The sequence below is a fragment of the Colius striatus genome, chromosome 2 (genome assembly GCF_028858725.1).
Source record: "Colius striatus isolate bColStr4 chromosome 2, bColStr4.1.hap1, whole genome shotgun sequence".
Classification (NCBI taxonomy): Eukaryota; Metazoa; Chordata; class Aves; order Coliiformes; family Coliidae; genus Colius; species Colius striatus.
This window is the reverse complement of record NC_084760.1, coordinates 11,723,642-11,748,487: the sequence shown is the minus strand read 5'-3', so window position 1 is coordinate 11,748,487 and position 24,846 is coordinate 11,723,642. Positions and strand designations below refer to the sequence as shown.

At 41.6% G+C, this 24,846-nt stretch overlaps 1 protein-coding gene across 3 annotated transcripts in view; it reads right to left on the bottom strand.

Moving 5' to 3' along the window:
- Nucleotides 1-9,037: 9,037 nt before the first annotated feature.
- Nucleotides 9,038-24,846, bottom strand: part of IBTK (inhibitor of Bruton tyrosine kinase) — a 54,422-nt gene continuing 38,613 nt past the window's right edge. For 2 of the 3 annotated variants that reach the window (XM_061989878.1, XM_061989879.1), the window contains exons 25-29: nt 24,485-24,643; nt 19,366-19,518; nt 12,916-12,984; nt 12,682-12,814; nt 9,038-10,416 (exon numbers count right to left, since the gene is read on the bottom strand). In XM_061989878.1, coding sequence (XP_061845862.1) covers nt 10,291-10,416; nt 12,682-12,814; nt 12,916-12,984; nt 19,366-19,518; nt 24,485-24,643 — 640 coding nt within the window. In that variant the 3' untranslated portion in view covers nt 9,038-10,290. The remainder of the gene's footprint in view (nt 10,417-12,681; nt 12,815-12,915; nt 12,985-19,365; nt 19,519-24,484; nt 24,644-24,846) is intronic. The other variant, XM_061989880.1, reaches the window with a different exon arrangement.

The following is a 24,846-nucleotide window of genomic DNA, read 5'->3' as shown; positions in this document are numbered from 1 at the left end:
TGCTGCTGGGAAGGGACAAACCTCGGCACCAGGATGGGCTGGGGGCCAAGAGGCTGGAAAGTAGCTTTGCAGTAAAAGACCTGGGGATTCTGGTGAACTCTAGATTGAACAGGAACCAGCAATGCAACCTTGTGACAAAGAAGGCTGGTGGCTTCTTGGAATGCATTAGGAAAAGTGTTGCCAGGACATCAAGGGCACTGATCCTTCCCTTCTACTCAGCAATGATGAGGCCACAGCTGGACTCCTGTGCCCTGTTCTGTGTTCCTCAGAATAAAAGAGACAAGGGTATACTGGAGTTCCCAGCCAAGGGCCTTATAACCTCAACCACTCTGTGATTCTGTAATTTCACTTCACAACGTGGAGACGAAAGTTTGAGTAGCAGCTATCAATGTAGCATAAATAACAATCACATTTTGATGCCACTTATGGCAGTTCTAAGGCTGCCCATTACCCTCCAATGGCTTTTCTAGTTGGGGCTCAGCTTGCAGCAAGTGATCTCAACTAGAAATTTCATAGTAGGTTTCTGTGTTTTGGTGTGTGTGGATGCACAGGTGTGCATGCATACACCTGCTTGTTCAGGAAAATAAGGCAACTGAGCTGTAGCAACACAATACCACACAAACAAGGGCAGAATAGTCAGTATCCAGGTGAGACTGACAAGAGGAAAAACATTTGGTAGTTACATGTTCAAAGCCAGGAAAGAAAAAAAGAGCCTTGTAACTTGCACTTCTGACTCAGCCCAAGCTGCCACAGGTGCATCTTGGCAAACTCAGGGGTGGATAATGAAACCTGCACGGAAGGTTACTACAGAGGCACAGAAATACCCAAGCATTCTACAAGGTCTTAAAGTGGTGGTAAAGGTGTATGTATGGGAACTTGTAACATGTTGCAAGAAGTGACTTCATGGTGTAAAAATGTTTGCACTAGTTCAATGGACTTAAAACACTGGTTACAGTATTCCACCACTACTGCATATCCCTTGACACAGAAGAAACCAGAAGAAAACCACATTAGGTTTATAAAGCTGTGGTGGAGACAGACTCCACTAAAACATTCATGGGGTAAGAGAGCCAATTTGAAACATTCTGCCTAGAGCTGCTGTGCCAAAGCCATCAGCACTGCAGGCACCAGGAGAAGGGCACGTTGGAGAACCAGTACATGGTTATGATGCCTCTGGTCTGGCTGGTTATTTTGCTGCTGTGTTTTCATAAAGCCATTTCAGTACTTAGTGTAAATCTTACTCTATATAGCTCCTTTTGGAGGGAGTTTTTTCAGTCTCATCCTCTTAATGGGCTAAACTTTTGTCACCAGAGGAGACTTGCTCATGCTCTAAGTTAGATGAGGTATAAAAGCACAACCCAGGAGAAATTAAATTCAGCTTCGGAACTACAGGACCTTGGACATTACTGAAACTAAGGTGGTAATTTCAGTCTCTAAACAACATAAAAACTTACACAGCTTAATGACTTCTATGGAGAGAAGACTTTTACAGGAACATTAGAAATCTTTGTGTGCTTTTTGTACCAAGAGCAATCTTCAATAAGAAACACATCATCACATACACATTTTGTCACACAGTGAAAGCCTTCCCATTTCTGCAGCACTTGGTACATTTCTAACACATCAAATAGAACTTCACAGAATAAGTTAATATTGACACAATATCACATAAATCTTCACATTTCCTTGTCCACCAAAACTTTATCAATACTACCCCTTCAGTTGTTGCTTCTGCAGCAGGGAGAAAAGCAGTAAAACCCGAGGTTTGTTGTTTCTAGGAAAGAAGAGCTTGGAAACTGAAAGATGAGAGTAAATATAGTGTAGTATACACAACTGCAGCTTGCAACTCACAATGAGCTTTCAGAATTTCAACCAAAATCTCTTTTTTGATGCCATTATCCAGCAGAGAGAGTACCTGGGGAGTGCAATTTCCACCTTCCTGCTTGTATCGCTGTCCAGCCCTGACGGGATGCTCTGAAAGCTCACACACATCAAATAAAAACATGTGCTTTGAAAAGTAACCAGGTAGCACTTCCCTCCCACCTCAGCAATCACGTTAGGCTCGTGCTTTTTTACTTTTATTGTACTGTTTTTCCACTTCCCTGTCTGTCTGCTGCTACCCCCATCTCACCTGCCTCCCCTCAGCTTAACTACTGGGAATCATTTTTACTTTATTGCTTCAAATAACAGAATTTAAGATCAGAGCTTCCCTAGATTCACTAGATGACATTTTAGAGACTCAAAAGATACTTCCTGTCCTTACAGGTTAGCTGAAAGATGTTAACTGTTAAACACCTGGAAGGAAATATCCGTGTTGAGCTTAATACAAGCTGTGATTAAAAGCTTCACTTTCTCTTGGCTGTTTTTCTTGACTAGGACAGTACCAGTACCAGGATAATACAAAACATTGAACACAGAGATGGGGTAAATTTGGAATGTCAAATTAAAAAAAACTCACTTCAGAAAGGGGGTTGAAGAAAGAGAGGGAATTAGTTCTGGTTGATAGAAATTTCTGTATAGCTGACCCCAGAAAAGCTTACAGCCTCCACATGGATTTGGAACAGGTAACTGGAAAAAGAGGCTTCCAGATTCTCCTTCAGGACATGACTATAAATTTACAGTGGAACCTTAGACTAACAAACTTATTACTTGTATGTTGATAGCTACCACCTGGAAGTTGGATAACACTTCAGTTGTACCTCACAAACATAGTGAGGCTTAACTGTTAACATTCACAAAGCACAGAGCTAAAGTTCAGATGCAAAGGTTCACTTCCACTCAGTACATACAGATGGCGAGAGCAGATAACAGGTCAACTCTGTTTGCTGAAGTGGTGCAATATCATTAAATTCTACAATGGCAAACAAATCAAATGAAGAGTTATGGCTATGTACACGTGCACACACACACATTCTCCTTCAGTGCTGATGCTATCAGCTGTTTGTGCAGTACAAAGATGTCATCCTGAAAACCCCATTTTGTTCTTAGCCTTACAGTCAATTCCATCTTCACAGGGTACACAAATGTGGGCTGTGTGTCTTGTAAACATCTTGAAATACACACATTGGGAAAGGAATTAAGATTCTGATTGTTTTCCCTTCTATTGCAATAAAGGCAGCACACAAAAGGCAGGATAAACAAAAATATCTGTATGTGTGCATGAGGAAAACACAAGATGACTTTATGCTCAAGACATTCTTTGTATTCTTTTATTTTTGCAAATGTATCACTTGTGTTCCAGGCCTTGTGCCACCAAATGGCACAAGCACAGTTCTCACAACAGTGCTGTGCTGCCATCAGTGACATTCAGCAGGAGCGGTAGGGTCTCAATCAGAACAAACCTTTAAGAGGAGACAAAAGAATATTCCTGGGAGCTCAGTTACAGTGCAAGGCAGTCACAGCTGATGAATCAGGATGACTGGAGCGAGCTGAGCAGGAGCAGGTAGAATATATGCCCCATGCAGCTATCATGACCTCTTCATCTACAATACAGAGATTGTAGCCAGGCTCACACAGCAGATACAGCTTCCATGCTGAAAGCAAAGGGCACCTGGCATCCTCTCACCTCGAACTGCACAGCCTATGAGACAGGCAGCTGCTTCCTGGTAGTCAAGGTTCACTGGCTGACAAACACCTGTGACACATTCCTGCAGGATTACAGGATGGTGAAGTGACTAGATGAGGAAGACTCATCTTCTATTTTAATGGCACCTTGTTCTGAGGAGACAGAGATCTAGAAATGATTTACCTCTACAAGAAGTTAGTTGAGAATCCAGGCTCAGGGGCTGCATTCTCTGTATCTTCCTGGAATAAACTTTTAATTGATGAGTGGGAGAAAGAAACCCCAAAAGCAAGAAATGTTAAGAAGTACTGAAAGCCATACAAAAAGCTGTTGGATCAGTTTTCCCTGATTACTTTCTTATGATGACTTTTTTTAATAGGGGAGGAGAGTGAGCTGACCTTCAGCTTTCTCCCAGTTGCACATTGCAACCTGAGAGCAAATGCAATGGGCCTGTTAAAGTGTGCTCTCACATAAACCTGCTTTTTGTTTGTTTGTTTGCTTGCCTGCTTTTCATGTGTGTGATTTCCTCTATGCAAACAAAATTTAAAACAAAAAACCCACACCAAACCCTAGTCAGGATTTTAACAGTTCCCTTCCCTTTGTGATCTGAATAACTCAAGTTGGGAAGAATTGACTCCTAATATTACAACCATGTATTTTAAAGCCATTCTATAGATCAATGAAGAACTTGTTTATGCCAAGATCAAGGAGAACAGTGTGGTTATCTGTTCTGAGCCATCACATAGCTGAGAACACGTGCTCTTCCTGGGTCACATTTTCCCTCAAAACCCTTAGCTGCAGTTGAACAAAACCACTGTTTCCCATTCTGTGAGATTACTGATCTTATAGAGGGGCTTGACTTTGATTGGATATCTTCTAGTGAAGAGCATCTTCCAGGAAGAGTCACCCAAACACAACACTGATGAAAAGCATAAGCTTTTTCATAAACTCATGGTGTTCTCATGAAAACACAAAGAGTTCTCCTCCCTCTTTGTCGAGGTTGAGGCATGCAAATTCAGGCACCTCTGTGTGCTCTGAAGAGAGCTGGACAGGAGCCAGCCAAGGCAGGTAACTGGAAAGAATGCCACTGACCAGTCCTCCAGGATCTTCACATGCTTCCTTCACTCGATTGCCTAACTCTTTACTGTCTGTAACAGCAGCTTAGTCACGTAACACTCACGCTGGGGCCCAGTTTCAGCCTTCAGCTGAAATCTATATGCATGGCATCAACACAGAAGACTGTTAGCATTCCAGCCACTCAGATTACAGTAAATAAAATGTGTTTTCAGCAACATCGTGGGCATTTCGGTTACATTTCTCAAGGCTGAGCTACAGAGCAGAGTTACAGCTTGCATTATATATTGAAATTAGTTCCTGCTAATCTTTACTTGAAGCCCTTGGTAAAGTTTGCTCAGTTTCTTTTCTCTTTTTATTCAAGTGATGAGAGAAAAAAAAAGAGGAAAAATACCACGGCATGGTAAATAAATAGTGTTCTATATGTGCTTCTGGGGGAAAAAAGGTTGGGGGGATGCAGGGCAGGCAGAATCTTTGCTGGAAGAATGAAAAGAGCTCACCTGATCATTGTCTGCAGGAGATCTTGTTTCTTTACCTTCAACTCTCCTCCTGCAGGCAAGGCCTTTGAGGCTCCTAGTGCTGCAGCACTAGTCCAACACAAATCCATGAAGGTTTCTAAAAGCTCCTGTAAAAATGGTATGTGTTTGGCACCATGATACATGCCACAGTGCAGTAAATAGTTGCTAAGTGGGGTTAGTGCCAGACACCACTCTCCCATCCAAGAAAAATCTCACACAAGCCCTTAGAGGGACTCACTGAACCATTGCTGCACTGCTGCTAAAAACGTTTCTCATTTCAAACATGTACTGTAGGTGGGTGAATTTGTTGGTGTTCCACAATTCATAAGTTCTTTCCCAAGGTTAGGTACCTAAAATGACACTACAAAAATAATCCCTTCCTCTCAGCATTTCTGAGCTTGGCCACAGCTAGAACCTTGACAGAGGTCTCACTTGACCACAGTCAAGCATCTTCAGATATTAGAAAATGAAGAATTCTCAGTTTCAATTCTTCAGTTTCACTAACAGGCTCCTTGGTGTTTTACAGACTCATCTTGGAGCACATTGGGCAGAACCCATGCTGAGATCATTTGATACCTTCATTAATCAGTTTCCTGTTAATGCAAAGGGCTTCAGACAGACCTCTGCATTCTCAGATGTCATGCAAGCCAAGAGTTAAGGGTTAAAGTTACTTCACTCCAATATGAATCTTTTACCTTTACATTTGGAATAAGATCTAATAATCCAGTATTCTGTTCTGACTGCAGTTGTCATTACATTAGATCAATCATCTCTTCAGGATTGGTAAGGGACAATGATTTCAGTAACAGAACAGCCGATGAGCATCCCAAGTCAAGCATGAACAAAAGAGATCAAAGGGCCCCTTTCTGTATTATTTCCCCACTTGAAGCACTTAAAAAAGAAGGGGGGGAGGGGCAGACATCAAAACAATTTGAAGTTCAGTTCCATAATTTGACCATAGCAGAAAACTTCAGCAGGGACTTTGTGAATATTTTCAGTGTAGATTATGTAACTAAAATGTCCTGTGGCCACCCAGAAATGACTTACTCATCATGGGGGGCCGGAGTGTGTGTGCTAAATTGAGTTAAAATGCATATGGTAGGAAGGTATCATCACAACTTATACTGTAAGTTTAATTATCAAATCAGTAATTTTTTGTCAATGTTCTTCTGTGAAAAGCTGCAAAGTCAGTCCTTCTAGAAAGATTCCATTCAAGGACACTCTACAGTCAAATTACTGATTAAAACCAGCCTCTTTTTTTATGGAACAAAAGTAGTTGTAGATTCTGTAAGTGACGAAGTCTCCAAGTTTACAAGCAACAGAACAAGAGAAACAGCCTCATGTTGCACCAGAGAAGGTTCAGGCTGACTATGAGGAGGAATTTCTTTGCTGAAAGGGTTGTCAGGCATTGGAAGGGGCTGCCCAGGGAGGTGCTGGAGTCACTGTCCCTGGAGGAGCTTCAGAGAAGTTCGGACGTTGCACTCAGGGAAATGATCTAGTGGTTGATAGGGCTGGGACAGAGGCTGAACTCGACCTTAAAAGTCTCTTGCAGCTGAAACAATTCTATGATTCTATGATTCACAGAATGGTAGGGTTGGAAGGGACCCTTAGAGATCATCTAGTCCAAACCTCTGCCAAAGCAGGTCCACCTAAATCAAGTTGCACAGGAACACATCCAGGTAGGTCATCTTCTCTAAAGCAGTTCCCTGTCCCTTTTGAGTTGGGGAGCTCAGAACTGGACACAGGATTCCAGATGAGGCCTCACCAGGGCAGAGTAGAGGGGGAGTAGAATCTCCCTGGTCCTGCTGCCCACACTGTTCTTGATGCATCCCAGGATGCCATCAGCTTTGTCTGCCTTTGAGATATTTGTTCGGTCACTAAAAGCCTTGTGTTAACTTTTATTTCTTTAGCCAACTAGCTATAATAGGTCTCTCTGAAATTATAGGACAAGGGGCAACGGGGATAAGCTGGAACATAAGAGGTTCCAAAGAAATACAAGGAAGAATTTCTTCCCTGTTCAGGTGAGGCAGCACTGGAACAGACTGTTCACATGGGTTGTGAAGTCTCCTTCTCTGGAGACATTCAAAACTCATCTGGATGACTTCCTGTGTGATCTTCCTGTGTTCCTGCTCTGGCAGGGGCGTTGGACTGGATCATCTTTCAAGATCCCTTCCAACTCTTAAGATTCTGACAGACCAATATGCTAAATACTGTTTTTGCTGCCAACTCCAAGGTGTTGCTTTATATTAATTAATCTGGGAGTTCCATCATTTTGGTGCAAGTTAAAGGAGCTGACAAGCCCAGAAACGACACGATGGTGTTAGAGCTAATTGAGTAAAGATGGAATTCATGTTCAGCATTACAAGAAAGGCAATAAACTCCAGCACGTGAGCTAGAAAATGCCAGATTTTTTGTGTTGATCCAAAGTTAACATAGGCACTAGGTGGTTAATTTACTGGATGCTATTTGCTAAACTCTACATTTTCTCCTTGCCAGGAGTAGAAGAAACAGACCTACACAGACATCTAAAACGTGATGTTTCTCTTTACACAAAGCTTGGGTATGGATACAGGATGGTAACAACTTACACTTAAAAAAAATATGCAGCAAATTTCAATACCTAGAAAACCCTTCCTGTGGGATTTTTATTTTTCTGGGAAAAACAGCCAGAAGAAATGAAAGTCTGAACAGTGACTCAGCTAACACATAAAAGATTTCCTAACAGATGAATGGTTACAGCTTTGTCTCCCTATGCAGTTATTAACGTTCACTTACTTCTTTGGCTTCAAGAATCCTGATACATTAAAACAAAAAAGGACTGTAAAAAGCTCCATGAATCCTCTTAGAATGTCAGAACAACATTTTAAACTGCATATTCTACTCAATTTTGGAGAAAAAAAAATCTAAATGCAAATTATCAACTTCACAATAATTTTATCTTTGAGAATTAGGTTCACACCTGGCAAGGCTCACTGCTTTTATGGCCATTTCTCACAGTACAGGGCAAATGCAGCACAGGGCCACCAAGATGATCAAGGGATTGGAACATCTTTCATATGAGGAAAGGCTGCGGGAACTGGGGCTGTTTACTCTGGAGAAGAGGAGACTGAGGGGAGATCTTATTAATATTTACAAATATCTAAATGGGGGGTGTCAGGAGGTTGGGACATCCCTTTCTTCTGCTGTATGCAGTGACAGGACAAGGGGTAATCAAAAGAACCTGGAACACAAAAAGTTCCATTGAAACATATGGAAAAACTTTGTCACTGTTGAGGTGAGGGAGCCCTGGCACAGGCTGCCCAGGGAGGGTGTGGAGGCTCCTTCTCTGGAGGTTTTCAAAACCCGCCTGAACACATTCCTGACTGACCTGATCTAGGTGGACCTGTTTGAGCAGGGGGTTGGACTGGATGATCATTAGAGGTCCCTTCCAACCCCTACCATTCTATGGTTCTGCTTAAGCTTTCTTTTACTGCAGAAAAACAGTTTCAGCAGGCCCTAGACCCTAGAGTGCATTAAGGAAAGCACTTGAAGCAAGTATGCTCATCAGGAGTTAAGAATCTCTAAAGGTCCCTTCCAACCCCTACCATTCTGTGATTCTATAGTGAATGAATCATAGAATGGTAGTGGTTGGAAGGGACCTCTAGAGATCTAGTCCAACCCCCTCTAGAAGCAGGTTCACCTAGATCAGGTCACGTAGGAATATATCCAGGCGGGTCTTGAAGACCTCCAAGGAAGATAAAATTGAATTAAATCTTACATCTTCCTTTGCCAGTGCAGCTTCAAAATGCCTACAGGTCTTGTTTCATACACAAAATACATAGTTAAAGATTACTCTACAGTCACCTAAGTGTTGGATATATAGAGACAGCACATAACAGTATACTAAATTTGTGTAAATCAAGATTCTATGGTTTATTGCATTTGTTTACAATTTTCGTGGGAGATTTTTTTGGTGTAGCTTGACCTGAAACCATTAGACGTATCTACATAGTTTTGTTTTCAAGATTCTTTTATCACACAGTGATCAATTCTCTACATTCATTTTCTGTAGCTCTCTCAGTTCCAGTTTTCCAGAGTTTGTGAGCACTGACACTACTGAAAAAGTTCAAGTTCAAACACACCTATACAAACACACAAACTAGACAGAATATTGCAGGTAAGGCTACTTTTTTTTTTCCTTTATATATATATATAAATTTGTTTAAACCAGGCACAGAGAACTTTGGAACACACAATACTGAAAGCCACCTATGATAATCTTTGAAGGTTAGGTGTTTGCAAATTCCACAGTCAAGCATTCATCCCTACAGCTTTGACAATGAATACACGATCTTTTATTTCCTCAGCACTTCAAGTGAACTGTACCTTAACCACAGTGGTTCTAAAGCGGTACCATATTTACCAGAAGAACACTATAGATGAGCTAGTTGAGTGCCACCACGTTCTATTCAACTGTGTGCTTCACAACAGAGCTGGCTGCTCAAAGGCCAGTCTCACGACAGTGAAAATACATGCAAGGACTGAACCAAGAGCAGGCAACGGCAGGGTGCTCGGGTACAGCAGAGAGGTTCATCATGGAGCATGACAGTAAGGAGCACTGGCTGTAGCAATCAAGAGAACCAGTACTTGCACACATAACTTAAAGACAACTGCATTATCAAACTGCATTTTTACAGGAAGTTCAAGCACAAACATTTTCCAGTATCCCCAATTTGCCAGAAAGCTCTGAAGAACGTTATCCCTCTCCCAAACTTTAAAGATGTGTAATTCTGCACATTCAATTCCACATTAAAATCACAACAGAAGCACTCATTTTTTTTTTCAGCCACCTGGGAAGTTAACAAAAACCTTCACAATTTAACAGATGCATTTCCAATCTACAGCTTCGTGTAACATCACTAATAATAAGTCCTGTTGAAGAAATTCTCTCAAAACACACATCCAATAAATACTGTGGGTAAAGAACACAGTGAATACATTGATTCCATTCTCTCTAACAAATACCTAGTGACTACGTGCAGGGCTTTAATGCTGATGTTAAAAACTACATAATTCCTGTTCTTCCCGTCCCCTTTTAGTTGTAGAGCACGTGCACTTCTGAAGTTCTAATTCAACATGGACTGTGAAGAGTATGAATTAGTGCTTGTTCCACATAGGTGCTGCTATAGGTCCCTGTGGAGCCCTTTCAACAGTCACAAACTCATCAGGGTTGTCAAAAGCTTCATAGTGGATTAATAAATCTTGAATAGCACACTCCTCGATCTGGAAGGGAAAAAAAGAACACGTCTGTCAGTGTCAGATCTACATTTACAGCAGCAGCACAGTTATGAACAGACTTTTTGAATGCATGTCTGCTCCAGACCTCCTAATCATGAAGAAGTAGAGGACCAGGTCTTCTTCAGACAATTTGAAGAAAAGCTCTCCTGTTTGCAGGGCCTGCTCCTCGTGGGAAAGTTAAGTCATGCTCTGGGAAGGCAACAGAGCAGGGTGAAAGCACTGCAGGAGGTTTGCATCCTGACACAGATGGTCAAAGAGCAGATAAAAGGATACACTCTGCTGGATCTCATAACTAACAAAGAAAGGAAGACTGGTCAGAGACGGGAAGGTTGGGGGCAGCCTTGGCTGCAATGACCATGAGATGGTGGAGCTCAGGATCTTGAGATGTCAACAAGAAGGAATGATAACAACCTGGGACCTCAAAAGAGAAGCCTATGATCTGCTTGGAAAAAAGCTCACGGGATATAGCCCTGGAAAGAAAGAGTGGTCTAGGACAGCTAGTTATTTTAAGGATCACTCCTCCAAGCTCAAGAATGGTCCATGGCTATGAGCAGGAAGCCAAGCAAGAGTATCAGGAGGCCTACATGGACACAAAAAGAGCTCCTGACAAAACTGAAACAAAAAGGAGGTGTACAAGAGGTGGAAGCAGAGAAAAGTGACTCGGAAGGAAAACAAAAACGCTGTCAGAGTGTTCAGGAGCACAATTATGAAAGTCAAAGCCTATCTGGAGCTGAATCAAGCAAAGGACACAAAGGGCAAAAAGGCTTCCACAGCAGCAAAAGGATGATGTGGCCTGGCTGCTGCATAACAAAGGACATGGAAAAGACTGAGAAACCTACAGCCTTCTCCATCTTGATCTTTTATGGTTAAGATCAGCCTTCAGCAGTCCCAGGCCTCTGAGATCAGAGCTGCCCAATAAGACTGAAAGTCCACTCTCAGAAATATCTTTGAGAGGTGGTGGCTATAAGAGAACAAGTCCTTTCCTGAGGATTGAAAGGAAGCAGATGTCATTCCTACCTTCAAGAAGAGCAAGGAGGATTTAGGTGACTGCATATCACTCAATCTTACCTTGATCCCTAGGAAACAGTATAGAGCTTAAGGACAGACTAAGAGCTTAAGGGGACAAGCTTAATCACAGACTATCAATACAGACACTGAGACAGACTGAAAACTGGCTGGTGATCTCAAAGGGATGGGATCTGTTGCATAACATCCAGCCATAGGTCAGTCACCAGCACCAATATTGAGATGAGGGTCAGTGCTGTTTAAACACCTTCATTAACTCCTCATCTGATGGGACAGAACACACCCTCAGCAAGGCTGCAGGCAATACTAAATGGGAAGGAGTAGCCAATGCACCAGGATCTGGGGTCCTGATGGACAAGTTGACTATTAAGCCAACTATGTGCTTACATGCAAAGAAGGGTGACAGCCTCCCGTTGCTCTACAATGGATAGCACTGCCAGCAGTTTGAGACAGGTGATCCTTCCCCCTCTACTCAGCACTGCTAAGACACATTTGGAGTGCTGGGTCCACTTCTGGACTCCTCAGTACAAGACAGACATGGACATAATGGAGACAGTCCAGTGAAGGGATACAAAAATGAATGAGAGCTTGGAGCATCTGACATGAGAGGAGACGCTGAGCATGCTGCAGTTGTTTACAGTGGAGAAAAGGCAGCTTGTGGAGATCTTATCAAAGTGTATAAACACCTGATGGGAGGGAATAAAGACAACTGAGACACACTTTTCTCTGTGGTGCCCAGTGACAGGAGAAGCAGCAAAGAGCATAAACAAAATACCACATAAAATTGCACTTATATATAAAAATCTCTTTTTGTATTTACAAAACCCCTGTGAGATTGGTTAGACACTGGAACAGGTTTCCCAGAGGTGCCATGCAGTCTCCTCACTCTTGCAGATACCCACAAGCTGCCTGGACACAGCTTTGAGCAATCTACTCTTAGTGACTCTGCTCTGAGCAGGGGTTTGGATTAGACAATTTCCAACCTCAGTGACTGACTGATGCTGTGAATGCATTAATCATGGGCTCAGCAGTCAATTTGAAGCCTAATTTCCAATGGGCAATGTGAAGTTATTATTAAATGATATTTAATATCATTATGTAAATGATACTAAATGTACCAATACGTAATTAATCCCAAAAAATTATATCTGAAACAGCCACTGAAAAATTATATCTGAAACACTCCTTGTGTTACTTAACAGATGCAGCAACTTAGCACTTTACCTGGATCAAAGCCAAAGGTTTTTCTCTCCTTCTAATAAGAGCAGCTTCTTGCTGGAGCTCTTCCTCTACAATAGCTGAAAACATGACAGGTGCTATCACAGGAGAGTTACTTGGTGATGCTGCTAACCAAGGACTGGAAAAAAAAACAAATGACATTATGAGGCAACATCAGGAATAAGATCAGCACAGAACACAGAAAACAAGCTCAAGAATCTAAGCGACTGTCAAACTTACTTATGACTCTCCAGCTGTGGGGCATCCAGAACATGGTCTTCCAGACTTTGGCTACTTCTAGTGGAGCACCTGGAAAAGGTAGGAGAGTGAGTCACTAACAGAGCACTCTGAAGCACATTGTACTTCAGAGTACAAATTTACAACAGGCAATTATAAATGTGCAAGATTTTTCCAGAAGAAAAATGTCTTTTAGCGTGGTACTATGACTAGAGGAGATACTGAAGTGCATTTCTGACTTTGAGAACTTCATGGATTTTCAGTTTGGATAGTAATTAATTCCCTATTCAGGCGAGTGAGCACTGGCACAGGTTGCCCAGATGGGTTGTGGAGTCTCCTTCTCTGGAGACATTGAAACCCAGTTGGATGAGTTCCTGTGTGACCTACTCTAGGTGGTCCTGCTCTGGCTGGGGAGTTGGACTGGATGATCTTTTGAGGTCTCTTCCAACTTTTACGATTCTGTGATTTCCCACCATTTAAGCATTAAACAACTACAAAAAAAAAAACCTTTGTTCTTTTTAAAAAGGAGGATGTTTTTCATATAAAATATTCAGCTGAGTTGAATAGCAGTTGCATAGTAGTCAACAGCACTGACTACTCAATATGAAAATAATATGGCTTCAGACAAAAAAAAACCCAACAAACTGTCCTGTGTTCAAATTAAGCATTCAATGTAAAAGAAACAGTGCTACAACAGCACAAGTAAGTTACTTCAAGTGTAAGTCCAGAAATTATGGGCTTTCAGAACATATCCTGCAACCACTTTCCACATTCATAAGGATGGAGTAAAACTAGAATCATTAGAATGGAAAAAACCAGAAATCCTAAAATATCAATAGAGCTCCCAACAGGAAGGTATTTTATTCAATTGCAAAATGTTAATCTGTCACCAAAGAGCAGTCACATTTGATATACTGTATGCCTTAAGGGAAAAGCATGTTTTTAAAAAAATCCCTGTATCAGCAGGGAGAGGAACCTTCTGTTATTTAATGCCTATCTTTGGTCACTTTTGTGATTTACAGAACCCTAAAAATTTGCCATATTGTGAAATGCTAAAAGGACCTTTTTGATTTATTCTGTGGCATTGTAAAAAACCTCTAAGGGTGTAGGTATTTCAATAAATCTGTCTCAGTTTTCTTTAAGGTTTTAATAATCCTCCATAGCTGGCCACAAACTCTTGGAAAAGAGGAAAAATCTATAGAAAGCTAAGAGAATTCCAGGAACTGTTGAGTTCTGGGCTTAAAATATTTTCCCCAGGACAAAATTCCAAGGACAACACAAAAACCATGATTCCTACTGCTAAGTAATGAGGGCAAGATCTCAAAAACATCTGAAATGCAACATCCATCATAAAAAATGGCATTTAGATATTCCATGCCCAGTTTTTGTCACTAAACATCATTTTGCCCACCAAACAGCTAACTATTCAAAGAACAGAACAAACAGAAATCTATTTGCTTAAGGAATATATATTTATATATCTCTGCAGCAACAGCTGCAAGGGAATAACACTGGACTTCAAAAGAAGCTTGCTACAGTCACTCCCTTGAATCAAACCCAGCAGATAACACCTTCTGACAGGTCATTCTGCTTCTGTATTTCCAACAGGAAAACATAGTTCACGTTACCTGGTTAATAATAAACTAACCATGAGCCAGTAATACACTCTCATGGCCAAGAAAGCCAAAGGCATCCTGGGATGCATCAAGAAGAGTGTGACCAGCAGGTAGAGGGAGGTTCTGCTTCCCTTCTCCTCTGCCCTGGTGAGGCATTATCTGGAGTCTTGTGTCCAGTTCTGGGCTCCTCAGCTCAAGAGGGACAGGGAACTTCTGGAGCCCAGCACAGGGGCACCAAGATGTGACTCTTGAGACAGTGTCTTACAGAAGAATTACAAGTTTCTAATACTTCTCCTACCTAGCTAATTCCTTATTCACTTTGCATTTCATATAGGCAACATCTAGACTGATATCTGATACATGAGGACAGTGTCCTCCAAACACAAAACCAGATCATTTCAACATGTCTTAAGTCAAGGAAGCATGGCAGAAGGCTGACAGGATGCAATTTCAAAAAGAACACACATTAACAGTGGGAGCAGGGATAGTCTACACCACAGGAAAGCAGCAATACTACTTCTGTGTACAGGGACAGAATGCTAAGAGCCAAAGCCCAGCTAGAGCTGAAACAACTGAGATGTGCAGGACAACGGGAATTTCAAAGGCAAAGTCCTCTAACTGTATCCAGTTGGATAAATGAAAAAAAAAAAAGTTCTTACATATAGGCAAAAAGACCCAAACACAAAGCCAGATCTGCTACAGGTGTTATCACACACTGGAATATATTGCCCAGAAAAGTCAGGCTATCTTCATATTTGGAAGCAGTCACAACTCAACTGGACCAGGCCCTGAGTAACATGATCTAATTTGACTTATGCAGGAGGCTGAACTAGAGAAGCTAAATTACTCTCTGATTACAACAGCCGGGGACTACTTTTTAGTTGAAGTCTAGATAAAAAAGCTTCCAGCTTTTATGACAAATAAGACAGATAACATAATGAAATGAAGGAAAGAATCAGAGAAATGGAAGTAAGGAGAAGAGAAGGGGAAGGAAGGGGTTTTTTTGCTTGCTGGTTTAATTAAGAGTATGTTTGTACAAGTTGCCAAATGCTTTTATGCTGGTGTCATCTCTCGACTTTTATCTCTTTTAACACCTGCTTTAACAGTGCTCACCTTCCCATACATTTGACAGTAACCAAGACCTATCCAGCTCATTTGATAGCTACACAATCCTTTCCATTTGCAATCCAAAGAACTCACAGCATGACTGTAAATGAATCATAGAATGGTAGGGGTTAGAAGGGACCTTTAGAGATCATCTAGTCCAACCCCCCTGCAGAAGCAGGGTCACCTAGATCAGGTCGCATAGGAACATGTCCAAGCGGGTCTCGAAGACCTCCAAGGAGGGAGCCTCCACAACCCCTCTGGGCAGCCTGTTCCACAAGCAGACTGTTACACTTAACAACCCTGTTTCAGTAGAGATAAAAAGTTCTTTCCAGAGTAAGACTTCTAAACAAACTAACAAACCAAAAAGCCCAAAGAACCACCAAAAAACCCACCACAACAGAAAACTCAAAGAAAAATGGAATTAATAGCTCCAGTGTCACAGCACACTCTAGTGATCAATTAAAAGACAAGTTTAAATAGTGTCATCTCCCTCAATTTAAATGTGGCTTTAAATGTAGGAAGTAGTTCAGCTGTTTTGAAGCTGTTTGTACATATGTACATCTGTGCTTCTTGCTAGCAAGATACTCGGTCCAGATATTAAATCAACTGCAGATATTTCAACATGCTAGATTAATTCCTCAGCTGGCATCAAAACAACAAGGAGAAATGGAACAGACAGGAAATGTGAAGCAAGCCTATACAGAAAAATAAGCCTAAAAAATATACAACTTGGAAACCTGGATGTCTTGAAAATTAAAGACTGATGTAGAGACATAAGCAGTTCTGCGTGGAAATAAACCAGCCAAGTATCATCAGTACTGAACCAACCTAACTCAGTTGGCTGAACTTGCCATGACTCCAGCACAGCCACCAAGATGTCCCAGTGCTCAGCTCCCCAGTGTTTCTGAAGGCTTTGTTGATTTGAAGCCAGTTCAGGTCCGGTGCCTCCCTGTTCTGATGACTGCTCTCAGCCTGGTCTCCTGCAGAACCTCTTGGGTTTTGCTGTACTGTTTGAGTCATGTACTACTTATTAGCTCATTATTAGCCATGACAGAACTAGGCCATTCCCACATGAAGCCACAAAGAGTTGTTTCCACTAAGGCTTTTCACTGCTCCCTGGAGTAACATAGTGAAGACAACCCAGGCTGCCACAACAAAGTCGAGTTGTGGCAGGCTTATGTTTTTAGCTTGGACTATGAGCTACACATGCACAGCTGCACAGCATAATTCCCAAGTCTGAGTTGAGCTGCCCCTGGAAACAATGCAGCCACATCCACACAGCCTAGATTTTGGACCAATCTGCGTCTGGACTTAATCCAGCTCATCTCCACATTCATGACACGGTTCATCTAGAGAAAAATTCTGGGTTGTATAAGTTGGAAGGTGACAGCATATGGAAAAGTGTTTACACAACCCCCAAAAAACTCTCATCCAGAGACTTAAGAAAACTCAGTTTAATTACTGCATGGTTTATCCAAAGCCAGACAACAAAGCAGGAACGGTAGCCATGCAAATATCTTCAATGTCCCATCAGAGACTCTGACATGAACAGATGAGGATTATCTATGCTCTATGTACAGGCACTGCCCTTTCCTTAAAAAGGAACAGGTAAGGGTGTGGATAATTCATCTCAAAAATAGAAATAGCCCTTGAATGCTGCAGGCAAAAAAGAGAGCTGACTGTGACAGGAAGCATAGTCAAAGAATAAAATTTCCTCAAACTACAAACTCAACTCCTAACTTTCAGACAGATGAACTAGTCACCTAGGCTCTTTAGAGCTAATAGAGAAATGAGCATCTTCAGATACAATTTAAACCAACCTGAAATAGCTCTGGAAGTGCCATCTTTTCCAACTGATTATAGTCAATCTAGTCATCCCAGTTCCCACTAGCTTAATGTATCATTTTCAGACAGCTAACATATCAGGCCTGGATTCGGCTCAAATAATCTACTTTGAGAGCATGCAGACTGGACAGACTACACAGACTAGAGAGAGCATTGCGAAAGGAAAATAAATGACTTTATGGAGATCACAGAGAAGGTGTTACAAAGCTAATAATAGCATCCAGTGCAAATTCCCGTATTGTCAGCCCTTGTTATTTTCCCCTAAGACAAAAAGAAATTATTATTTGCTGGTAAAATTAATGATACCTGGTTTTCTGCAGATTTGTGCACTGTGCCCCTACATCTCCACTCACCACAGCAACTTGAGCTTTAATCCTCTGATCCTGAAAAATGGCCACCAATCATGCACACTCCAAATCCCTCCTACCTCTCTCCTCTAACACCATCCCACACACTATGTTCCTACGTTTCTATCCTCATTTTGTTCTTTATCTACCAATAAGACACATAGCACTACTGTCCTAGGGAAACATCAGCTTCTATATACAAGTTGAGCAACATAGAGGGAGGCCCAGCACTACTTTCTTTTCCTTATGAAAAAGACAGTTTATGAAGGGGGGTGGAACAGGAGTTCATAAGAAAAACTGGGAGGTGATGGGTGTCAGAGCTCCATGTGTACCAAAAGGCTTTGCAAAGTTTTCTCCCTCCCTGTGTAAACCTGAGTCAGGCTGCTATGAAAAGAGTTGAGTTGTCAGGAAGAGCTGTGCAAAGACTCATGGGAGCTCCACTCTTTACTCAGGAGCTGCATTTAAGCTCAGTCCCTCAGTCTTAAGCTTTTCCAAGCCTGGCCTTACTGCTCCTGACCCTGACTTGCAGGTTTGACTTCAACCCTGCCCCATCCCAATGGTCCTGTCTGTGCTCACTGACCATGGCTCACTCCAGTTGCCGTCACAGAGCCTGCCCTGCTCACCTCACTCCAGCACAGGCCACCACTCAGCCCATCCTGCTGTCCCCCTTGGCTCCCTGCCGCCACGGGGCTGTTGGCTTGCACAGACTTTGCCTGGCACTGCCTGGAAACAAACATTTTGAGGCCCTCTGTCTCAAACACATTTGAAATGTGTATCACAGAATCACAGTATCTTAAGAGTTGGAAGGGATCTCGAAAGATCATCCAGTCCAAATCCCCTGCCAGAGTAGGACCACCTAGAGTAGGTCACACAGGAACTTGTCCAGGTAGGTTTTGAATGTCCCCAGAGAGGAAGGCTCCACATCCCATCCAGGCAGCTCATTCCAGTGCTCCCTCACCCAAAAAGGGAAGAAATTCTTCCTTCTATTTCTTTGGATACTCTTGCGTTCCAGCTTATACCCCTTATCCCATCACTGGACATCACTGAGAACAGCCTGGCTCCATCCTCCTGACACCCACCCTTTACATGTTTGTAAACATGAATGAGGTCAACCCTCAGTCTTCTCCAAGCTGAAAAGCCCCAGCTCCCTCAGCCTTTCATCAGAAGGGAGGGCTCCACTCTTATCTTTGTGGCCATGTGCTGAACTCTCTCCAGCAGCTGCCTGTCCTTCTTGAACTGAGGGGCCCAGAACTGGACACAATATTCCAGATGTGATCTCATGAGGGCAGAGGGGGAGGAGAATCTCTCTTGACCTACTGCCCACAGCCCTTCTAATCCACTCCAGGATTCCATTGACCTTCCTGGCCACGAGGGCACATTACTGGTTCATGCTCACCCTGCTGCCCACCAAGACCCCCAGGTCCCTTTCCCTTGCACTACTCTCTAACAGTTCATTCTCCAACCTGTACTGGTACATCGGGTTATTCTTTCCCAGATGAAATAATGATTGATCAATTACGCAAATACTGCTGTCTTACCTTATGGTGCTTTGGACTGATGAATCCTCAACTCCTTTATATCCAGCTCTTTTGATAGCAGTACCAGGTGAATTACTTGCACTCATACATTTTTCTTCTTCCATTACAAGATCACGGAATGACTTTGGCAAAGCAGAATGCAATGAAGATGACCTTTAAAAAAAAAGGAACAACTCATTTTATATTTGGATTTTCCAAGACAACTTATTGTTCCATGATTCAGATTGCCAAGAGGGCCTTTTCAGTTAAAAATACAGCATTAGTTAGCTATTGCATCTCACCACTATGTCTGCTAGATCCCCTTCGTTCAAGCCACTTTAAGTCAAATTGGTAAACATCAGAAAATAAATACATATGAGAACAGTATGGAAATTTCACTATAAGGAAAAAAAAAAACCCACAAACAAAAAACCCCCAAAACCTCAAATCACTTCTCCATCCGTTCTTCCCCCAAAACCCCTTCTCTTAAAAAGCAATCATACTTTCACAGACACTTTGTCTTAGATAACAATACTGTTAGCAAAGGTGCAGGTTATCACACAATGCTCTAGTACTTTCATTCTGTTATTTTACCGCCGTGAAAGTAAAGTATCTTTCATCAAGCTATTGAATGAGTCACTCACACCTGCTGGAGGCTCTGTGAATCACTTAATCCACATGGCAATTCATAAACCCCATGCTTCGTTTCCTTTTACTTTTTCAAGTATCCCGTGTACTGTCGCTGAACTACAGCCTGTACATTATCTTTAAAAATAAATCAGTATGAAAATATAACAATTTAGAATGATAGCTATTCTGAACACTCTCTGATACAAAAGCCAGTTCTGGGCTCCTCAGCTTAAGACGGACAGGGAAGTGCTGGGAAGAGTCCAGCGCAGGGCCACCAAGATGATCAGGGGAATTGAACATCTTTCAATGTGAGGAAAGGCTGTGGGAACCGGGGCTGTTTAGTCTGAAGAAGAGGAGACTGAGGGGAGATCTTATTAACATTTATAAATATCTAAAAGGTGGGTGTCAGGCGGTTGGGACATCCCTTTTTTCTGTTGTGTCTAGCAACAGGACAAGGGGTAACGGGATGAAGCTGCAACACAAAAAGTTCCACTTAAACATAAGGAAAAACTATTTCACTATGAGGTGAGGGAGCCCTGGCACAGGCTGCCCAGAGGGGTTGTGGAGTCTCCTTCCTTGGAGGTCTTCAAGACCCACCTGGACATATTCCTATGCAACCTGATCTAGCTGACCCTGCTTCTGCAGGGGGGTTGGACTAGATGATCGCTAAAGGTCCCTTCCAAGCCTTCCATTCTATGAAAATTTCTATGAAATTATTTACAGAATTCAAGGCAGTTGCCGTTAGTCTATCCCTGACCCATCAGGACTTTGGAATTAATTCTTCATATATCTGCTTACATTTAACTTCACTAAGCAGAGCAGTCCTGCTCACTGTCAAATCATATTGGAAGAACAGCTCTACTTATTATGTACTCAAAGAAAGATCAATGATAAATACCGCTGAAGTAATAATGTTTCTATACAACGCTAATTGTTTATGCAGCTACTGTAAGCAGGGAAGCCAGAGACGTCTATGGGGTATCCAATTTAAAAAAACAAACAGAAAAGAATTAAAACATTGTATCTGAAATCACAGAATCTTAAGGGCTGGAAGGGACTTCGAAAGATCATCCAGTTCAACCCCTCTGCCAGAGCAGGACCACCTAGAGTAGGTCACACAGCAACTCGTCCAGGTGGGTTTGAATGTCTCCAGAGAAGGAGACTCCACAGCCCATCTGGGCAGCCTACACCAGTGCTCCCTCACCTGAACAGTGATCTGCTGTCACAGAGGGTTCTGCTGCCACTAACAGTTCAAGTAGCCTATCTATTTTCATGAAAATTCTGTACTGCAGTCAGATCCACTCGCAACACAGTCTCAATCCTCCAGTCCCAACCCAAAATACAACAGTCCCATCCTTTCCAAAAACCAGTAACAACTCTAAATTTTAGCTTGTTCTGCCAGATACATTGTAATCATCACCTAATTTGCAGCATTAGAAAAAAAAGATGTATATATTAGTTAAAAAGGGGAATATGACTGAATTTCTCTAAGCTGCAACAGCAAGGTAACAAAGCATGAAGTACCAAAACAGATGTTGATGTTACAGTGTAAGCTGGATTACTGACAAACTGGCAACCTAGATATTAAAATTGTTAAATCTCAAGAGAATCTTCGAATTTCTTTAGGTCTTTACTCTTGAAAAGCCATAGCCTCTACTGAGCTAAGAACAACCCCAAACAAATAAACCAGAGCCCCTTCCCTTGATCAAAGTAGGTTTGGAGAACTAAGGAAGCTAACATCTAGCATCTTGCAGGGCACACTCTCCAAGTGTGATTTCCATCACCCCACCCTGTCTCTTCCGATTTCCACTTTTCTTCAAAGGAGGAAACACAGGTTCAGTCCCCTCTAAAACTATGAAACTGGAGGCTTCTTTTGGTGGAAAAGGTAGGGTATTGTGTAGGATAGACTCTTTCAGTCAACCAGAAAAGAGCAGGAAGGTTCCACACCCTTCTGGCAACCGTGCTCACTGCACATCCAAGAGGAGTATCTTATTTCACTGGAACACAAGTTCTATGGCTTTGACTACATTGCATGTGTGGAAAGCTCCATCTGTTGCCAAATACTCTCTAACAGTCTGCTGTGAATTTACAGAATATAACTTTGCAAATATAATATTAGAGCAGATGAATAACACCATTCTACCTCACATACAGAAATACTTTGAACAACTATCAGGGGCAATCAAATAACTGATGGCTTGCCTAAATCAGCTTAAAGTTTATTCAACAAATGCTCTCTTCCAGGAGCTAGGCAGAATTTTAAATATTCATATACCTCCCACTGGTTCTTCACTTGAACTCTTGAGCTACCAGCATTTTCCAGATCAGCAGCCAGAGGAACGTACAAAATCATGCATGATGACCATATGAGTGTTAGATTGGATTCCATCCTCCTGAAGCATATCCTGGCCTTTCCACTTAAGATGGTTTGTGTAACACAGTAGAGTCCAGCTACTTTCCAAAGCTATTTAATCAGAACCTTAAGAGCTCAACATATTTTCTGGAGATGTATTAAAAAAATCAGCCTGCACTTGCTTTTTAAATGCAAGGAGCAGTCCATAGGCAACTGGCAGTTCAAAATTAAACAACATCCAACAGGTGAAGGATTATTTATCAGAGAGCAGATGAACAGCATGAAAAGCTAAACTATTCAAATGTCACATCAAGGAAGTTATGCCCCATATTTTTATTTGCCTTTTATCAGACCTTCTCTTAATATCTTATTTTCTGTATTAAGTAGTAAATCATTTAACTAGAGGCATTTAGCTCATATGCTTCAGCCAATCAGTACATATGCTTCTAAAGATTCATTATCTTACATGGATAACAACAAAAATCTCTTCTGAGGAAGCCCAGAAAACTAGGTAAGCTATGCAATGTCCTCTAAAACCTACTTTAGGCTTTGTTGTATCCAAAGTGGTGTATGAAAGGGAGAAGGCTGGAAAAAGACAGATGCCCTACACAAACATCCTCCTGCAGAGACCTTCATAGTCCCTTCCTTTGATAGCCAAAGTCTATCAGAGACAAACGACTAGTAAAACAAAAAAGGAATATAGCTGATGATATTTAAGATGATGGCTTGAAAATACTTGAAGAAGAAAGATGAGGTAACAGACACATAACATGAAGCAGAAAAGCAAGCAATTCCAGATATTACCCTAAAGCTTTTAACACTGAACACCTCTTGGGAAGCAACTACTGTCAGGAAGCAGGAACCTTTTCCTCGGCCAGTTAGTGGTGTGGTTTTTTTCTCTCCATATACTCATTAAATAGCTAACAAGCTACATGTCTGTTTTGAATTTACAAGAGCATAGCAGGAAGGCAAAGATTCCAGCAGATTCTCACTATTCTTATTTTTGAAAGAAGCAATCAATTCATACATAGGATCAAAGGAAAGAGGTCAAAGATATAAGCAGGAGATGGCTCTAATTGTGGGAAATAAATCTATGCCTTAAAGAGATTCCTATTTTACTTTGAAATCTACCCAATACAAAACTATTACAATACCACTTAAAAGGGCTAAATTGTCTAAAAGAGTTAATTTAAAATACTGTGACTGTGGTGAGTATGCAGCAAACTTTGTTCCTACTGAGGCACAAAAAGGTAAGCTCTGGAGAGAGGAGACTGAACCACAATTCTTCCAGAACACCACTACAGCAGTAAGCTGCAATAAAAGATTAGACTTCTCAGAACAGGGAAAAGGGGAGAACTGCCCAATATTTACCTCAGGTTAAGAGCATGCACACAGGTATTTATTCTGTAGTAATTAAACAAATGTACAGTTTACATAACTTTTACAGTTATGCCCTTATTGCTTTTATCCAATACTGACTGTAAAGGTGAAGAACACTGATGAATCAGGCAGGCACTTCATTACTTTCATTGGTGTAAACCTGGCTCATTGAACAGTTGATAAACCATTTTTCTATTGCATACAGTGACCTTAATTTGAACATTTCAACTGCATGTAACTGGCATTAAAAGTCATTTTAAACCCATCATGCAAACTCCCACTGTAAAAATTCTGAGCAGCATCCACCAGTCCCTCCAGCTCCTAGACATCCAGATAACTTTGTTATCTATAATTTTAGCCAATTTCGCTCTATGCCAAAGTCATTCCAGCCCTTTCTCTCTGGAAGGCGTAACATGTTTCTTTATGTCTTTGATGGAGAAAAAAACAGCATTCATAATGGTTTTCAATAACCTCTTCCTGACCAGGTTTCAGAGCTTCTGCACAACCTTCTTTCTCTTGGATACCATCTGCAAACACAGGCAAGAACCAGATGGGATGCACTCTTCTGACTCACCGTAACGAAATTTCAAGTAACTGTTAAACTGCAACCCTGTTCCTTCTGAATGTTTAGATTACTAGCAAATGTAGATACAAATACAATGCTGGTCTTTTTAATTATCAAAATCCATATCATTTTTACTTAAAAAACTGCTTCTAAGAGACTACTCAATGTAAAAACCCTCCAATGAAAAAAGTTATATTTGACGTGTAACATACCATGCATTCCCTAGTTTTGCCACTTTTGTAGGTGGGGGTGGTGTGGTTGTTAGCATAGTAGGCTCCATGCTGCTAGTTACTGATCCGTTATCTTTTGCTGCCAAGGCAATCATTTTCCTTTGCTTCTGAGAAAGCTTGTTTCCATGAGATGTCATTCTGCTGTGAATTGATATTGCAAAGAGAGAAGATGTAAGATTACTGTGCTTTGAGATGACTCACCTTTAATCTTGCAAATTAAACTGAGAAATACTTTCTTAGATCAAAATACTTTGTCCAGAGTGGAAAAAGGGGAGTATAGGTAGGGGGAGGGGTTGGATGGCTGGAGAGCAAAAGGAGGATCAATGTATATCAAGAGTGACAGA